The 20403-nt window shown below is 37.0% G+C and overlaps 1 protein-coding gene and 1 long non-coding RNA gene across 6 annotated transcripts in view; one reads left to right on the forward strand and one right to left on the reverse strand.

Annotated features, from left to right (window-relative positions):
* Positions 1-20403, forward strand: part of LOC140696932 (uncharacterized) — a 45014-nt gene that overhangs the window by 17719 nt on the left and 6892 nt on the right. Inside the window, exons 3-6 of one of the 2 annotated variants that reach the window (XR_012073621.1) lie at positions 9162-9312; positions 10797-10900; positions 12415-12564; positions 19132-19218. This is a non-coding gene — a long non-coding RNA (uncharacterized lncRNA). The remainder of the gene's footprint in view (positions 1-9161; positions 9313-10796; positions 10901-12414; positions 12565-19131; positions 19219-20403) is intronic. The other variant, XR_012073622.1, reaches the window with a different exon arrangement.
* TXNDC16 (thioredoxin domain containing 16) overlaps positions 10902-20403 on the reverse strand; it is a 77379-nt gene continuing 67877 nt past the window's right edge. For all 4 annotated transcript variants that reach the window (XM_072963071.1, XM_072963074.1, XM_072963072.1 and 1 more), the window contains exons 19-21: positions 18520-18680; positions 15811-16001; positions 10902-12573 (exon numbers count right to left, since the gene is read on the reverse strand). In XM_072963071.1, coding sequence (XP_072819172.1) covers positions 12305-12573; positions 15811-16001; positions 18520-18680 — 621 coding nt within the window. In that variant the 3' untranslated portion in view covers positions 10902-12304. The remainder of the gene's footprint in view (positions 12574-15810; positions 16002-18519; positions 18681-20403) is intronic.

Here is a 20403-nt window from a genome sequence, read left to right on the forward strand (position 1 = left end):
CACAGGTGCAAATTTCTTCTTCCACATGTTCACCAAGCATCTTAGGGAACGTCTTTTACTTCTTTTAACCTTAACTTCATCATTTGTAATACAGAAGTAGAATCACCTACCACTCAGATCTTCCTTCCTAGGGGCTGAGTATAGCTCATCTTCTAAAATATGTGGTATCTTTTCCCCCATGTACTTGGGAATTTACTTCAGTTTGGTGGCAACTATTTTTTCAATTATTTGTTTTCAACTTTCCAACTTATCATGGATTTTTTTCCACTGTGGCTTCTGAAAAGATACAAGGGCCAATCCTACTATTTCCTCTGCCTCATTTTCCCACATTTCCTATTTTTCATGCAAAGAGACAAATATCACATCCATACTAGCAACATGACCTGTCTTCCTTACCCATCATCCTATGAAATGTTACCCATCTGAAAATTTCTGATCATTGACTGTCATTCCATCTTCACTTTAGAAATTCTTTTTTGAAGAGAAATTGCTCTAAGATTTATCTGTTTGCCATCAACCCACATCCATCTGCATCCATCCACATAATCCCTGCCGCTCATCTACTTTTCTGACTTGTGATCTATGGGAAAAACACTGCTGACTTACAGCCAGCATCTCTAGTTTGAGTTCTGGTTCTGTTCCTTAAGAGCTCTAGATGAGTCCCCTTAAACAGTGTTTCCCAGCTGGGCTCACTATCAGCGTCACCTTGGCAGCTTGTTAGCTGTTAAAGCAGAGTCTTGGAGGTTGAGTGGAGAAGTAAAACACAGGAATCTCTTTTAGGAAAAGCCCTTGCAGGGATGCAAATGAAGGCTTAAGTCTGAGATCTATTTGTCAGAACTTCTGAATTACCTTCCTAGCTTACAAAATCCTGAGTCTGTTTTATAGTGATACCATGAAGGTTAAACAAGGCAATAGGAAACAGTGTTATACACTGGGAAACTGAATACAATACAAGGTAATATGTGTCAGTATTTGGTGAGGTTTAGGGTAGAGGAAGTTCATTGTCAGTCGTTTCTGCAGCAGTCGTCGCACACACAGGTTTAGAAACAAACATCAACACTGACTATCTTCTGACGTTCTGGCAGTATAAAATCTCAGGCTAGGCCGGGACACCCCTTTTAAAGTGCAAAAAGGCGTTTTAAAACCAAACAAAATGCTTTTTGCTGCATTTTAAAATATTTTTTAAAATTTAGAAATAAATTTTGCCCTTTCTGACTTGAATTAAATTGACTTCATTATGGGAATCTGCTTCCCAAAGTCCCAGTCTTCTAGGAAACTAGAGAAACATGGGAACACTTTGAAGCCAAAATAAAGAAAGAAAATTGATGTGCAGATATTGGTCTCTGTTCTTCCCATACCTAAATTGTTTCCTGGAAGTGTAATAAATGAGATGCCCGGGAAGGTTTATTAATTCAGCCCCCATTTTGTGCATCTTATATTACAGGGGAATAAATTAATAGCCTGGAAAAAATACTGCAGGAAATGACTTCAGTCCTAGAAAGTTTCTAATTTATTATAATTTCCAAGATAAAACATTCACCTACAACTTTTAAGTCCCCCGAGGGTTTAATCTCCTTGCGCTAATGCAAGCAAACAGGCTGGCAGAAAGGTAAAATAATTGTAATTATCATTTTGGGAAGATTATGGGCTTTGCACTCAATCCATCATAGGTGTTCAACTTTTCCCTTTCATCAGAATAGAAACATCAATTTACTTTTTCACTCTGGGAGGGAAAACAATCACTTACTAAGCTTGTAACCTAAATTTATAACCTGTGACCTAGAGTTCAAGTGCATTAGTTCAACAACAATTTGCAGTATTTGACTCCTGTTCCTCTCTGGGCCCTTAGACTTCGTTTCACCAAATACCCTCCTCTCCATAGGGAACGCCACCTGTCTCACGCACCGGTTGTATAATGAGCTGGTTTATGCAGAAATGACATGCCTGCAGAAACGATACCTTGGGTACCCTGTCATCACCCATGCTCTTTCCTCTCCCTGGAAATGCCCTTTGCAACTTCTACTTCTACTTCAAAATTCAGCTCAAGCATCCTCTCCCCTGGAACATTTTCTGGCCCTTAGCCTGACTTAGCTGCCTCTCCTCAGGGGTTCCCTGTCACCCGAGGCACCCCTTTGCCCTAGCACTTGTAAACAACAGGCAAAAATGATTTCCACATCTCTCCCACACACTGGACGCTAAGGTCCTTCAGGTAAAGGATGGTGCCAGATTTGGCTTTATATCCATATTATTTGGCTCATGGTCTGACAATTAGATGTTTGGTGGTTGAATGAATGAATGATGTGATCTAAGGAGGGGTTGCATGAAACCTCAGAAAAGCAATTCTGCCACTTGCAAGTATTGCAATTACTGCAAACTTTCTAATTTTTTTGTGTAGCCAGCTTTTTACTGAGGTGGGAGAAGGTGAACGCCACTTCTCTGGTAAGTAAGAACGCAGTCCAGGGGGTCACCTTGGATGATTTTCCTTGTTCTTCAGCGACTCAGTCAAAGCCTTCTTACATGTTAAGCAAGTATAAGCCAAGATCCTCTGGCTACTGCAAAGGACATAGGAAGTCCAATCCCCTTTGGTGCGCAAAATTCAAGAAATGGTAAACTTGTTTGCGTGAGGATCCCTGGACTTTGAGAGGCCTTCCCAGGGGGACAGAGTGTCCCTGAACAGTGCTTGGGGGCAGAGAAGGACAGGAAAGGGAGAGTCCTCCAAATAAACCTTGAGGGTAGAAAATTACAATCATTGTTGGCCAAACCCAGGGCTGAGCTGACAGAGAAGAACAGGGGTCCTGGGTCTCAAGAGGTGGCAGATGCCAGGACTGCCTCAGCTCTGCCTTGGGGGACACTGATGCCCTGGGCAGGGAGCTGTGTATGAACCCAGGGAGCTGGTCACTGAGAGCTCTGACAGTTGGGGAACCTGGGCCTTCTCTTGGCACGGGGCTCCCCGTTGGAGAGCTTGTGGGTCACTGTCCCTGCTGTGGCTGGGCACGTCATACCAGCACCAATAAGAAGAACGAAGCCGAGTGGTCGTAACCCACCCCTCATCTCCCACTTTCCCTCCTGTGCCAGAGACTATGAACTGGTTACACTCTCTTTCAGTGCTGTTTCCCACTATAGAGATTGGGAAACAAAATACACAATTTGCTTCTCAGCTCTTTTGCACGTAGGGGTGGCTCTGTGACCCTGCTGTGGCCCAAGCATGATATACAAGCAGAAGTCTTCCAGGCAACTTCTTATTAAGCCTTTGTTTTCCATATAAAATGGAGAAAGATGTATCTGGTACCACCCTCCCTGCTTTTTCCTAGCCTTGAATACATTGCTAGATGCCTGAGCCTCAGCAAGCATCTTACAGTGAAGAGGAAACAAGCCATTACATTGTGGATGGTGAAGCAAAACACAGAACCTTGTGTTACCATGGAGCTGCTATCGCTGCAGACTTCTTGTCCCTAAGTCAAACAAAACCTTGCATATTTAAGCTACTGTCAGATCATCTGTTACATGCAGCTGGACCATTCTTAACTGATGTAGCATTCACATCGACAGTCGTATTCACCAGACACTAGCAAGCAAAAATGATACCTAGACACGTAGGGGAGGTAGCCCTGAGCAGGACATCTGGCAGTGTGCTACTCAGAACAGAATGGTGCTCTCAAGCACTGTCCTCTGGGATGCCAGCGGGATATTCTTTTCAGCCAAAGGACACTGGAGTTATGTTAATTTTTAAAGTTCAGGTTGGAAGAGCAAACCCCAATACCAAGCAACTATGGGTCACATTAATGATCAAATGATTCGTCCACAACCTCTACCTCACACCCTCACACCTCTGTGTGAGCACTAAATATGGATTTAACCAGAGGGTGAAAGAAAAATTTTATTTATTTATTTTTAATTGAAGTATAGTCAGTTTACACTGTTGTGTCAGTTTCTGGTGTACAGCATAATGTTTCAGTCATCTGTATACATACATATATTTGTTTTCATATTCTTTTTCATCATAGGTAACTACAAGATATTGAATATAGTTACCTGTGCTATACAGAAGAAACTTGTTGTATATCTATTTTATAAAAAGTGGTTAGTATCTGCAAATCTCAAGCTCTCAATTTATCCCTTCCCACACCCTTTCCCTCCAGGTAACCATTAAGTTTGTTTTCTGTCTGTGAGTCTATTTCTGTTTTGTAAATAAGTTCATTTATGTCTTTTTTTTTTTTTTAGATTCCACATATGAGTTACATCATATGGTATTTTTCTTTCTCTTTCTGGCTTACTTCACTTAGTAAGTGAAAACATTCTCCAGGGCCATCCATTTTGCTGCAAATGGCATTTTATTCATTTTTATGGCTGAGTAGTATTCCATTGTATAAATATACCACAACTTCTTTATCCAGTCATCTGTGGATGGACATTTAGGTTGTTTCTACATCTTGGCTGTTGTAAATAGTTCTGCTATGAACATTGGGGTGCATGTGTCTTTTTGAATTAGGGTTCCCTCTGGATATATGCCCAGGAGTGGGATTGCTGGATCATATAGTAAGTCTCTTTTCAGTTTTTTGAGGAACCTCCATACTGTTTTTCATAATGGCTGCACCAAACTACATTCCCACCAGTAATGTAGGAGGGTTCCCTTTTCTCCACACCCTGTCTAGCATTTATTGTTTGTGGACTTTTTAATGATGGCAATTCTGACTGGTGTGAAGTGACACCTCATTGTTGTTTTGATTTGCATTTCTTTGATAATTTGCGATATTGATCATGTAGAAAAAATTTTAATGTAATACATGGAAAGAAAAAGTATATTGAATAAAGAAAACATGTTCTGACATAGGCATCTCAAACTCTAAAAATAAGAAGTGAAATATTAAGAAGGTCAAATACAAATCAAATAGTTGATAATGGTTACCACTTGGTTCTGTAATTAGAATTGGAGGGAAGTGAGGCAGCTCTTGCATTTTTCTTAATATTTTTGTATTCCTTGAAGTTTTGCTACAAGAATGTATTACTTTGCTAATAGGAAAAAAAAAAGGTCTGATAAATGAACCCAACCACTAAGAAGGCATTTATCAAATGCTTACTATGCATTCTTCCATTTAATCCTCAACATTATGTGGCAGGCAGTATTTTCATCAATAAAAAAACTAAAATGTAAAGATTTTAAGTAACTTTATAACATCACATAGCTAGTGACTGGAAGAATAAGGACTCGAATATTCTTCAATCCAAATCCAAAGCCCAGTCTATAGCCACGGTGCAATATTGCCCCTCCCAGATGCTTCTGGGTAGGTAGGTATTCATAATTCTCTTTAGCAAACGTGAGTTTCTTTGAATGATACTCTTGATTTTTTTAAGGAAATTGTCTTCCAATAGCTCCCCCCCCCACGTCCTCCCCTCAAGTATAAATACCTTTAGAAACAAGAATGACCCTGCCTTCTTTGTGTCTCATTAGCAATTTACTTACCATTCACACTGGTCAAGACCATCTAGGGCTGATGTGTCCTTAGGGTGCAATCTTGGTAACTTTGGGAAGAGATTTATATGCATTAGTTACTCTCAGTTCAAGAAACCAGATACTTAGAGGGAGTTTCATGGCACAAAGAACTGGGTAACGGGTTATGTTGTATTTTTAACAAAGAAATGTGTTTAAATGTGAGGAAAATTAATTCTTCAAAACTAGGTTTCATAACTGTATAAAGTATCTACATCAGAAACAGAAAATTCAGACTCTATCTAATGTCAGAGGAAATGAGTGCTTTATTTGATTAAAAGGCTGACATGAAATTTCACCTACTGTAAGTCATGAGGTCTACCTGGAATATTTCACAAGACTACAGATTCCACACCTGGTGTTTTATAGCTCTTGAGGCGTGTATAAGAACTTGACCCTGGGTTATCCAAACTAAATGTTAGATAAGCTTCTATTAACATACCTTATTTTTAAACAACATAACGCCACTTGCAGCAACACGGATGTTCCTGGAGAATGTCATTCTAAGTGAAGTAAGCCAGAAAGAGAAAGAAAAATACCATATGAGATCGCTCATATGTGGAATCTAAAAAAAAATAATTTAAAAAAAGAACAAAACAGAAACAGACTCATAGACATAGAATACAAACTTGTGGTTGCCGAGGAGTGGGTGGGAAGGGACGACTGGGAGTTCAAAATTTGTAGATACTAACAGGCATATGTAAACAAGATTATGCTGTATAGCACAGGGAAATATATACAAGATCTTGTGGTAGCTCACAGAGAAAAAAATGTGACAATGAATATATGTATGTTCATGTATAACTGAAAAATTGCTCTACACTGGAATTTGACACAACATTGTAAAATGACTATAACTCAATAAAAAATGTCTTAAAAAACATCTTATTTTAAAAAATAAGGTATATTTTAAAAGACTGAAATTACAACCTACGATGTAAAGTGTTAGAACATGAGTCACCTCTAAGTGAGAGAGATGTTTGAATTCTGTGCTTATTCAATAATCCAGTAACAGGCCATTTTAGTATTATTTTGATGCACTGTATATATTTAATTCTCAGTGCAAAAAGAAATATTACGGGCAGAAAACACTGTATGGTGTCATCCCACTAAATGAACGTGAAGGAAACTCAGGTTTAATTCCAAGTTTTGCTGTTAATAAACTATATGACTCCCAGATTTTTATCTAAATCTCAGACTTGCATACCCAGCTCCTTAACTGTACATATCTGGTTATCAATTTGTTATTTATTTTTAGATTAATTGCACTGTGGTCAGAGAGCATGTTCTGTATGACTTTAGTCCTTTAATGATTGTTGAAGACTGGCTCTATGGCTCGACATATGTTAGTTTTTATAAATGTTTCATGTGTGCTTGAAAAGAATGTATATTCTGCAGTCAGAAGAAGTTAGGTTACGTTTATTAATGACACTTTAAATCTTTGATAACTTTCCTTATCTTTTTCTGCTAGCTCTATTAATTACTTAGGTACTTAATCTAATACGATAGTAATTTGTGAACTTCTATTAACTTTTGTTTCTTATAATTTGAATCTGTTATTAGGTGATTATAGATTTACAACTGTCATAGCTTACTGACAAATTGAACATTTTCTCATTATGAAGTGACCTTTTATCTTCAATAATACTGTTTGCCTTAATGTCTGTCTTACCTGACATTAAGGTTATCTTATCTGACCAGCTTTCTCTCACCTAGAAATTGAATGGTGTATTTTTTTCTGTCCTGTTACTTTTAAACTTTCTGTATATTTAAGTTTAACATGTATCTCCTGTAAACTTTGTATAAATGATTTTCTTTTTTTGAGTGAAGAGCAGTTTATTTTTATAACTGACTTTTTTGATCCTGCCTGACAATCTTCTAATTGGAATAGTCGGTCTGTTTGCACTTGTTTACTGGCATTTCAGTTGAAGTTGCTGTCTTATTTTGTGCTATTTGTCTCACTTGTTCTGTTTCATTTCTTTTCTTTTCTTTTGACTCTTTTTTATAATTACATTTTTCCCTCTCATAGCTTGAAAGTTTTTTTTTATCTTTTTAGTGGATATCCTAAAAATTACAAAATATATATTTACTGCTTGCCGTAAGTTAAAATTAATAACTTTATCCATTTTCTAGGGAACTTAGGATACATTAACTCTATTGACTCCTTTCCCTACATATATATATAGTTGTTGTACATGTTAATTCCATCGTGTTTACTTTTTAAAATTTCACACTCATGAGTGTTTTATGCTCTCAGTGTTCATTCAGATCCGCCCACGTGTTCATCACTTGGCTCCTCACGCCCTGTTCCTTCTCTGCCCTCCCGTCTGGGATAGCGTTTCTTCCACGTGAAGTACACATCCTGAATCTCCCTGTTTTGCTAATGGCCACTCCGTCTCTGCCAGTCTGAAATATCTGTATCTTACTCCTTTTTTCAGAAACTTTTCACTGGATGTAAAATTCTGGGTTAGCAATTATTTTCCTTTCAGCCTTTTGAAGATACGCTGGTGTCTTTTGAAGATAAACAGGTGTTTACCTGTTGTCTACCTGCCACTATTTTGGATGTCATCTGGCTTTTTTCTCTGCCACCTTTTATGATTTTCTTTGCCTTTCATGTTCTGTAGTTTTGTTGTGTCTAGTGTGGATTGCTTTTTATTTAATCTGTTTAGAAATTTCTAAGCTTCCTGAATTTGTGAATGGGTATGTTTCACCATTCTGGAAAATCCTCAGTAATTGTCTCCTTATTTGGCACCTCTGTCCCCATTCTCTTTCCTTTCTTTCTGGAACTCCTGATACACAGATGTTAATCTTTCTCACTTATCTCCCTGGACTTTAGTCCCTTTTCTATATGTTTCACCTTTTTGTCTTTCTGTAGCATATTTTGAATAACTTTTTATCATCTATTCTCTGGTTGCCTCTCTTTTCAGCTGTGTCTAATCTGAATTTTTAATCTTAGTCATTGTATTTTTATTTCTAAAAGTTCTTTTTGGTTTTTTTTCAAATTAGCACTGATGATTATTTAGTTGCCTATTTCCTGCAGGTATGTTGAAGCTTGCCTTTTATTTTTACAGCAAATCCCTTAACACATTCATCATAAAGTCTCTGTCCCACAAATTCTAATATCTGGGTCATCTCTGAGTTTAATTCTGTCATTTGTTTCATCTCTTGACAATGGATTGTTTTCTCTTAATTTTTTTTTTTCAGTCTTAGAATTTTTGACTGAATGCCACACATCTTGTAGAGAATAGTTGAAGCAGATGGATAATATTTACACCTGGCCATTAGTGTGGGGCACTGAGTAAATCAAGTCACAAAAATGGGTTTGCATATTTATTATTTTTACCTTTGGGATACTATGGTCTGCATCTTCCTCCATAGATGGGCTGCTGTCACCTTGTACTTAGAATCACACCTGGGTGACAGAGGTTCTGTTTTCCTGCTCCACCCTCAGCTTCCAAGTCCTGCTCACCTGTGTCATTCCACCGTCTTGTGCCCCACAACTGCTCATCTCCCACTGAGAGTAGACCTCTGCTTGGGATTGGTGTGGGATCCTGAGCCCAAGATGTTTTTCTCGCTCTCCCCAGGGGCCAGAGAACTTTGCATTTACCCCTCCCCCAGAGGCAGGAAGCTTTGCTCTGTCTCCCCAAGTGGTCACTGTCTTTCACTCATACAGGAGAAAGGTCTGAGGAAGTGGGCAGTGTTTCACATCTGTCACCAAGATCGTTACATCCCCCGCTGCCTGCCTGCGTCACCTAGGGACGTCTTCTCATCAGGCTCCTGCCCCAGTTGTTCTCATCAGCACCCAGTGGAAAGAAAACGCCCAGGTGAATGTGAACTTTTGTCATATCAAGGGTCCCGCTTATTCTAAGCTAATACTTTAGACCACACTTGGCCCTTAAAGAATTCTTTAAAATTTTAGCTGATCTCTGTTGGGAGACGATTCTTCACGGGCCTCTCGTGTTCATGCATGACTTATGCTCCTAAGAGGCACTATCTTGGTTCTGGACTGCTTTTGCAGCCTAGGAAAAGAGACCGCATCTCCTGCTAGAAGAAAGACACACTAGATTACTGTCTACTATTATAAAGATGTCTCCCTCCAGAGCAAAGGGCAGGCATGCTTAATACCCATTATAAAATATTTAGGTTCCCTGAGCTCAGGGTTCCTTCCCTGTAATGGTACCCACTGCATGTGGAGGTGTCATGGGGCCCTTCTCATTGCACTGTAGGACTGGGGTTCAGGGAACCAGCACAGAGACTGACACTCTGATTAATACTATTAGAGTGGGTAATAAAGTCCCTTGTCTCTGATTTAAGAAACTGTGGTAGGCTAACATAACTTGCAGATAGGGTAAAACTTAGACCTTTCCAAGTTTCTTCTTACTTGCTTTCGCGGGAGACTCCTATTCTCTGCCAATGGTGAAACAGTTCATGTATTCTGTCTCTTCTTTAAGGGGCTTGTCACTCTGGAATTTGGTTCCTTTGGCTGCCTTCTCTGATATGTATTAGAAAAGTGATTGTTGTTGTTGTTGTTAGGATGGAAGTAACATTCTCTTGCAGGTTTCTACAATCTTTGAACTTACTGATCTTTGAATTTAATGTTCTGTGCATACAGTTTAATTAGTTTTTAAAGGAAGCATTAGCTTGGGTAATAACTCCAGGAATTTTGAAAAACAGCCCATAGAGTATTTCATCACAAGCAATGGACCAAGGCTGTTTACCTTCCAGCATAGGTGAGGCAGGAGAAGGTAAAAGAATCTGATTCCTGAGGAATGAGATGTTATAGAGAATATACGTAAGCAGTGGTCACCAACTCTTACAGAGGAGTAGGGGATATAGAAGAAAACAACGACCACTTGAGGGTAGAGACAGGGCTTTTGAAGCTCTCAGAAAAGGACAGGGGAATGTAGTAGAAACACCTGGAAAGGATACGACGGCCATGCAGCAGAGCAGCAAGTGGAGTCTTAAGGATTCACAAGTTTTCCATTTCTTTGTTGTTTTTTTGCTCTCCACATTCAGTCTCCCTTTTCCTAGTAAACAGAATCTAGATTTCTTTTGTGAGGTTCACCTCTTCTGCATTGTGAAAGTCTGATTAGAGCTGCCAGTTAAAGTGCCTAGCCTTTTCCTAACCAGCATTCCCAGCACATCCTGACTCATGAAAGACAGAAAAATAGATGGAACTGATTCATTACTGAGCTATTACTTCCTGCTACATAGATCCCAAAACAGGTTTGGTTCCTATCTTTTCAAAGCATGCTTAATGTTTCTGCTAACTAACTCTGAATTACCCAATATTCTCATTTTGCTTCAGTTAACCAACGTTGAATTTTTGTTGCTTGGCAACCGAAGAAATCCAACTGCTACAGGGTCAGTGGTCCAATAGAGGGCATGACAGGCCAAAGGAGGCTTTGAAAGGTAGCCTGAAATCCAGATACTTTATTTAAAATTATTAAAAGAACATTAATAACTGTCAAAATTGCTGACTATGGTACAATGACTAATTGGTTTCACCTTTTATATATGCTTGTAGTAGTTAATGGTAGACTGATCATGTTTTATTTCTACAAACTGTATTTAGAGTTCACACTCATATTTCCCATGTAAGAAATAAAGACAAATGAGAATGAACTGCAATACACGTGACATGCTACAGGAAAAACATCGAAGAAGGGGTACTGGGAGGAGCAAATGATCTGTTATAATGAAACATTCAGTTGACCCTTGACTAATGTGGAGTTCAGGGGAGCCAACCCCCTGAACAAACAACTTTGCGCCCTTCACATCCATGGTTCCACATCCAGATTCAACCTACCGCAGATCTTGCAGTACATATTATTTAGTGAAAAAAACCTGCATGTACGTAGGACCATGCAGTTCAAACTCGTGTTGTTCAAGGGGTCAACTGTGTATGTATGAGAATGATTATATATAACATATATAAGAGAATAGATATTTTATCTATCTCACTCTGTGTCCTTTTTAGGGTTATTTCATTACTTTTTGAAAATATTATAGAAATGAATTTACCACTCTGCCACAGATTAGTTTAACACAGGGTGACGTGGCACTGTTGACACTTGGGCAGAATAATTCTTTGTTGTGTGTGTTGGGGGCAGGGAGGGTGGTCCAGTGCATTGCAGGGTGTTTAGCTGGCCTCTACCTACCAGATGCCAGTTAACACCCCAGTAATGACGATCAAAAATGTCTCCTGACATTGCTAAATGTCCCCTGGGAGGCAAAATTGTTCCCTGATTTAGAAACAGTGGTTTTAACATTATGACTACAACAAAACAAAAAACAAACAAGAAAACAACTGCCAGCTCTGTAAGTCCACTGTGGAGTCAACTGTGATTAAACTAGAGGTACATTTTATCTTTTAGTTCAAAATATTCTGTGGTGAGAACTAGGTCAAATTAATTATACCAGTTATGGTCTAGAGCTGGGCTGTCTAACACCACACGTGGCTACTAAGCACTTGAAATGTGGCTATTTTGAAGTGTAAAATATGCACTGGATGCTCAAGACTTGATATGAAAAAAGGAATGTAAAATATCTCAATTTTTCTTAATTGAACTACTTTGGGTATAGTTACTGGATGAAATATATTAAAATTAATTACACCTGCTCAGTTTTACTTTTTCTAATGTGGCTACTTAAAATTCTAAATTACATATATGGCTCATATTATTTTCTGTTGGACAGCACTGGTCAAGAAACTTGAGATGATTCAGTGTTATTTTTTTAACGAGTCTGGCAAATAAGCCAAAAATACTTTCGAAAGCTTTCCACAGCCCTGTAAAACAAGCTGGCTTTTGAGCATCATAATTCTTTATTATCATACACAAATGATTTTTTGGCTTCTCCAAACCAATTACTTCTACTCCAATGCTTTATTCTCCATGTTCCAATCGGTTCATTTCTGATCGCAGATTTCTCTTCCGGCTGTTCTCCATCATTTTCCTGCACATCAGTTTCCTTCGTACACTCAGGAATCTTCTTGGGAGGATGCTGAGATGCTGCAGCGTCCATCATGCTCAGAAAATCATAAGCAGGCAGAGGAGGTTTCCATTCCTGAGCAGGTAAAATGGCTGGGAGGAAGATATAATCAAGGGTTAAAGATGAACAGGTATACAGTATCATCACATGAATATACTAGAAAATGTTTTATTTTGAAAAATAAATTTGTAGGAGTGAAGGCTTCATCAGTTTCCCTTATCTACACAAAGCTAGCTTTTTATTATCATCACTGTCTAAGAAACTCGATATATCATTTGTCATTACTAGACATTTTCCTATTTATATGACATTTAGAAGCTATTATGTTTAAAATAAAGATAGGTATTAATAGGAAAAACACAAAAGGTCCATAATCTCACTACCTGTTAACCCTTGTTGAGGTTTTAAAAAATAACTGTGTACAATGAGATTACAGACAAACAGGTACAAGTTAAAGTGAAAACGTCTCTTGCTTCCCTCTCTTCCCCTGTCTTTATCCCAAAGAACTGTAACTATTTCTTACAAATCATTCCAGAAAAAAATTTTGGAACATACAGATTATTTCATTGTTTAGACAAATATTTCCTTACATTTAAAAGCATTTTCTGTTTTTGAAGATTTGATTAATATCCTTTGCACATACTTTATTTTAAAAAGTTCATTTTATAAAAATAATTATAGATGAGGAATAATTAAAAATTGCTATGGAATCAACTGTAATATAAACAGTGACTGGATAACTTTTCAGAAGGACTTCATGGCAGTGAATCTTAACATTATTTTAAAGCACTGGTCACAAGAGGCGGAAAACTGATTTAAGCTGATAGCATATATATATATATATATATATATATATATATATATATATATATGAATGATAAGTTAGCTTTTCTCCATTTAGTAGACAGATTTCGCACAACAGGAATAATTCAAGAATAGGAGCAATGATATAAAGAGATAATGGAAACCAAAGGCATTAAAATAATTGCAGCAGAAGATATACCAGTCTCTCAGGAAACTCAGAAGAATAATTCTGATTCCTTCCTCTTTCTTATGGTGAGTTGAGGAGTCAAAGCCCCCAAGGATTCTTGGAAGAAAGGATCTCTCCACAAACAGTGATAATATGCTTCAGATTTCACACTTTAAAGTATATGTCTTTGAATACTTAATTTTATTTGATTTTTAACATAACTGGCATAGAGTCGGAACTGTTAATCTCATCTTACAGCTGTAGAGGCAGAAACAAAGAAAAACTTGCCTAAAACCACACAGTCAGTAATCAAGGAGGCTGGGTCATAAGCTCAGGTTTCTGTGTCTTTGAACATCACACCACCTTTTATAAAGCAATTCAGTTGGAACGCCCTACAAAGATAATCCTATCTGATTCAGTCAGAGTCCACAAGGCATCTGTGTCACAGCAGCTGCAAATGACAACACTCACTGCCACTGTAAAATGGCAGTGCAGCTAGAGCAGTGAATGCAGGCTATCTGGAGAGTAAAGAGTTCAGGAGATAGAACCCACAGGACCCCGTGGGGCGTGGCTAAAATGAAGACACCAGAAGTGAGTGACGACAGCCACAGAAAAGCTTCTTTCAGATGATGACACACAAAACAGTTAATTTTTTACATTTCCTAGGAAAATAGTAAAACACCAACAAATTATCTCAGAAAATTAAGATTTAGAAATACCATCTGAAAGGACTCAGAATAGTCAAAATCTTCCTGGAAGTGAAAAAGTTGGAGGAATCAAACTTCCCCACTTAAAAGCTGCTATATCAAGACAGAGAGGGTAAGTGGCACAGGCATCTGTGTATTTGATATAAAAATATGTACATGAATGTTCACAGCAGCATTATTCATAATAGCCAGAAAGAGCAGACAACCCCAATGTCCATCAACTGACGAATGGAGGAAGTACGGTATATATCCATATAATGGAATTAATTCATCCATAAAAAAGAATGAACTACTGATTCACACTTTAATGTGGATGAACCTTGAAAACCTATGCTAAGTGAAAGAAGCCAGACACAAAGGGCCACATGTTGTATTATTCCATTTATATGAAATGTACAGATGAGGCAAATGCATAAAGATGGAAGGTAAATTAGTGGTTGTCAAGGGATGAAGGGAGGGGGGAATGGAGAGTGACTGCTAATGGGGAGAGGGTTTCTTCCTGGGGTGATAAAAATGTCCTAAAATTCAATCATGGTAATGGTTGCATAGCCTTGTGAATATACTAGAAAACAAACAAACAAAAAAACAAACAAAACCCCCACTGAATTATACACTTCAAGAGCACATTCGATGGTATGTGACTTATTTCAATAAACAAATACTGCCTATAGACTATTTAAACACAATAACTTAGTTAAAACTGCCTAACAGGAATGAAGCAGGCAGACCACCTGGGAAGAACAGGTGTGCTGCAGTGATCGGCACTTTAAAAAATTCAAGAATCTGATTAAATATACACAAATACACATAACGATAAGAGTCACAGGATGCATCTTGGCTGAGAGACAATGTAGCACTGAATTGGAGTTTACACACCAGAACTGGGTGTGTATATACAATTATATTTTACACACACACACAACCCTTTTTTCAGAACTCGGTTATGAACAGGGTCCAAATGTTATAATATAGTTCATCTGGTTTCCAGTAACAAAATCCTTAGAAGTATCTTAGGAAACTTTTCATTACATCAAATTTTACACTATTTCCTCAACAACTAATGATTTAGCTTATTACATGTTAACTTATTTAAATTATAGCAACAGACCTGGTGTTGCCACAATTGTATCTAAGTTAACATACACATCTATACCACAGGTATAAGTCCACATAGGTTTTAGAAACAGGGACTACAGCATGTCATAAGCCAGCATCGTAAATTCTGGGCCAAGATTTATCTTCCTGTGATTCAAAATTCTGGCTCTGGAACACAAGACAGCCAGGCTGGAATCCAAGCTTCCTCATTTACTGGTTAATTATATGACTTTGAACTAGTTACTTAACTCTTCTACAAGTAATCATACTTCATACGACTCTCCAGAGGATGAGATCTTGCAAGTGAATCACGCAGCACTGTGCTAGACACCTCGTGAGCATTCAATAAATGTTATTACTATTGAATTTTATATGATGGCACTTATTTTCAATGGGTAATACCCACCATATAGGAGACTGTCCCATGGACAACGCTATCAGCATATTACTCATTAGCATACTTACAAATACTACAGTTCAAGTCATTTCTAGCATTCATTAGCTAGAAAAACATGAAACAAGATATAGAATTGTGCATATTAAAACAGAATACTTACTGATGTGGCTTTCTAGTCCTGCTTCAACTTTTTTCAGCCACAGTAGAAGGTTTTGTTCACTTATAGCCTGGTCTGAAGGAAATGCAAATACTTGGCCACCTGAATGCAGATTCACCACAACAAGAAGAGGAAGCGGGGGCAGAGTGTCAAAATACGCCTGCAAGATTCCTCTCCCCACAGGAGTGTTCTTTCTATAAAAGGGAGCAATTGAACATGTTAATTAATGTTTCTTTCTATAACAAAATAATAACAATAGTGCATAAAACATTAACCTTGAAATATATCATGCCAGTATGTTTATCAAAAGATGTCTTAAAAATCAAGAGGTCTTGACAGAAACTCATGTGTCTATAGCCCATGGGTTATATCCAGGCACAGTGGAGTGGTATGTAAAATACTGTTTTTGGTTTCCCTCAGTGTCTTATATTAAGATTAACATATTGTTGCTTCCTGTTGGTGTTTTAATAAGTAAGATAACCTTGCCTTTTGATCAGGTGTGGATATGTTATCTTATTAGTAATCAGTGTCTTAAAAGTTTCTTTTAACATGGGGCACTGTGTTTCTCTTATGAAAAAAGGCAGCCGATGAGAGTTTTAATGAAAAATGTAGTCCAAAGGCTTCTCAATTTCAGCTTGATATAATCAATCGGTTCCTTTCAAAATTTAGTCAAGTATCTGATCACAAGTCAGCTCAAAAATTAAACGAGTACAAACTATAAAATAACAAGAGACTTATAATACTCCTTTTCCAAATAAAATTGTCTTTCCTCAGGATTAATTTCAAGATAAGAAAGATTTTTTTAAAGTATGTTCATACAGGGAAACTAAGTTTAAGACAACTAGTCTTCCTAATACAGTGCATCCCACATTATGGAACGTACTACTTTATTGAGATAGTGACAAGGATAATTACCTGGGAAACTTCTGTCTCAAGTAACAGGCTGTACTGTTAGCTCTTCACAGCAAAAATGTACTCTGCTCTTATAATTTCTTAAATGAGTTAAAAATGTCTTCCATCTGATGAATTTGAATAATAGTGTGTGTGTGTGAGTGTGTGTGTTGTGTTCAGAGACATTAAATATAACAAACCATACATCTAGAAAACACACCAGGAAATACTGTTGGCAAATTCACTGGAAACTTTTTGTAACATTTTAGACTGCATTTTAAAAACAGAGAAATATAGAAAAAGGAACTAAAGAAAAATACCAAAATATCACAATGTTTACTTTTCTGTTTGCTTTGCCAAATTTTCCTCAATGAATATCCATTACTTTTAAAATCAGAAAAATTATTACTTTAAAAAGTTTACTGAATGACACCAAAAACAAAAGCAACAAAAGCAAAAATAAACAAGTGGGAAAACATCAAACTAAAAATGAATAAGGGATTGATATCCAAAATAACTAAAGAACTCATAAAACTCAATGACAAAATAACAAATAATCCAATTTAAAAAGCACAGAACTGAAAAGACATTTCTGCAAAGAAAGCATACAAATAACCAAAAGGTACATGAAAAGATGCTCAGCATCACTAGTCATCAGGGAAATGCAAATCAAAATCACAATGAAGTATCACCTCACATCTGTCAGAATAGCTATTATCAAAAAGACAACAAATAAGTGTTGGCAAGGATGTAGAGAAAAGGGAACACTTTTGCACTGTTGGTGGGAATGTAAACTGGTGCAGGCACTATGAAAAACAGTACAGTGGTTACTCAAAAATTAAAAATAGAACTACCATAGGATCCAGCAATTCCACTTCTAGGAATATATTGAAAAGGAAATGAAAATAGAATATTGAAGAGATATCTGCACTCCCATGTTCATTGCAGCATTATTCATAATAGACAGGATATAGAAATAACCAAAGTGTGAAAAGATGAATGGATAAAAATATGTGGGTATATGTATATGTATATGTATATATACACATACACACAGTTACATACAATGGAATATTACTCAACCATGAAAAGGGATATCCTGCTATTTGCTACAATATGGATGGAACTTGAGGGCATTATGCTAAGTGAAATAAACCAAAAAGAGAAAGACAAATACTACATATTAGTATCACTTATATGTGGAATCTTTTTCAAAAGGTCAAGCTTATAAAAAGAGTAGAAAAGTTGCCAAGGACTGTAGTGGAGGAAATATGGAGAGATTGGTAAAGGAATATAGACTTTTCAACTGCAAGATGAATTAGGTCTGAGGATTTAATGTATATCATGGTGACTATAGTTAATAACACTACTATATCGTTGAAATTTGCTAAGAGAGCAGAACTTAAATGTTCTTATCCCCCCACCCCAAAATGTACATATATAAAACAAATATGTGAGGTGATGGATGTAAGTTAACTAGATGGAAGACACTTTTCACAATGCATACATATATCAAATCATCACAGTGTACATTGTAAATATCTTACAATTTTATTTGTTAATTATACCTCAATAAAACCAAAAAGACAGTACCACACAGAAAAAAAAAGTAATTTATTATAAAACAGAATTCAATCTAAAACAAGGTTATCTTAGACCATCTGAGGGAGTTTAGTTACTAATATCATGATGACATATACATTGGTTCCATAATATTAACTCTAAATGTGAAGTTTAGAGCATTTCATTTCCTAATGAAAATTTAATAATAATTGTACTTTACCATTAACATAGTAAAAAAAAAATTAAAAATATACTTACATATTTAACCAGCAAGGGGTAAGTGAATCCAAGTGTTTCTCTTTTACCAGTGTCAATATGGCTTTTTTATGCTGAGGATTTATGCTGCCATCACTGAATAAAATAAGTAACGGTTTCTTAAGTCTTAAATAAGTGGGAAGATTTTCCACAGTAATTTCTGGCTGTTTAAAAACAAAAACAAAAACAAACAAAATATGGGGAACGATGAAGTATAAAACAGAAAATAACGTTCAAATCATTCTTGCAATTTTAGTTTGTAAAACGTATTTCAAACCTATTTTCATTTAAGTGGAGATTTTGTTATTGTGGTTAGCAACTATCAAACTCAAGAGTTTTTTTTTATTTAAGCCCACCTTGTCTTAATAATGGGTTATTTTCAAAATAAAACTGCTAATAGAATTTGAAAATAAACCGTAATGGAGTCCCCTGTTTTACAAGGATGTAGCACTTCTAATAATTTCTTATGCTAAAATCTGGACCAGACTGGCCAATATGCATGTGACAAACAAAACTCTTGTTATAAATTTTTCCTCTAACACAAAATTTTTGAAAAAAATATAAGCTGAGCTTTAAAGATATAATCTTTTAACATCTTATTTCTTTTTGACTCAGTGCCCAACATAAGCTCTTGAAGCTCAATAAAGTTTGGAATTGAGGAGTGGTGGCTCCATTGCACCTGGGTCATCAGATCTGCTCCGGGTAAGAGCTGCTGGCTTGATCAGATGTGTCAGTTTTAGGAAGGGGACATAACTCGTGTAGAAGATAAAAGATAATAGTTACCACAAGACAATACAGGGGAGTTTGGAGGAGGTAGGATCTAAGATTTAAGTCATAAAAGAGGAAGGTGTGAGAAGAGGATTTTGAGTGGGAAAGAGTGAATAACAATGAGAACTGGCAGAGGAAAGTGGCTTTGAGGATAGGTAGGGAAAATTATATGCCAGAATTTGGTGTTTGAGGATGGATCAGAGGTGGTTGGCACTATAAAGAAAATAAAATTATTCATTTGGATTTCAAGTGAGATCCAATGAAAGGGGCAGCTGGTGAACAAGGATGCCTGGGTGCTAGTTTCATTCAGTTCTTTTCTCCTGCTCAGCTGTGTGACTTCAGCAAGTCAGCTTCTTTTCATTGGTTTCCTCATGTCATCTGGGGATTAGTTACCTGATACAAGATGATTTAATCTAGCTCACAGGTACATCCAGAAGGTGACTTAATAGATGTGGAACTAAAAATGGAAAATGGTAGAGCCTTTCATATTCTTTAATGGGGGAGGGGAGGGAATGGAACTGAGATCATAAAAAGACTTAAAGAATACATTCATTTATATTTGAGCCTAAAATGTAATGTCATTTAGCTCATTATGACAAAAAACTATAACAGGAGGATATTCATTCAGAATTTATAGCTGATAACAGTGCTCCTATGACACTTCAGAAATGTAAAAAGTATAAATTTATAATATTCTAGCTATACTTAATACTAATGTAAAACAACTGAAATCAAGAAATGCAGGTTACATCTGTTGTGCCCTTGAATTCACTATTATACAAAGTAAGCACTGGAAAAAGACTTCCTGAAGACAGTGTTTTGCTCTAAAACTACATAAACAATAATACTAGCTAACATTTGTTCCAAGTTTACCAGGATCCAAACACCACACACAGAGCAATGAACACAGATCTCATTCAGTCCTTATAATCACCCTCTGCAGCAGGTGCTATACCATCATCTACACTTTACATCTGTGGAAACTGAGGCACAGAGACATCTACATACAGGCCAGTAAGGAGTCAAGCAAGGATTTGAAGCGGGGCAGCCTGCTCTCTGGAATCCATGGGCTTTGTACCAAGTTTCAACCTAGATTAAGTACTTTAACTGGCCATCAGC

The sequence above is a fragment of the Vicugna pacos genome, chromosome 6, assembly GCF_048564905.1.
Source record: "Vicugna pacos chromosome 6, VicPac4, whole genome shotgun sequence".
In the NCBI taxonomy this organism is placed as follows: domain Eukaryota; kingdom Metazoa; phylum Chordata; class Mammalia; order Artiodactyla; family Camelidae; genus Vicugna; species Vicugna pacos.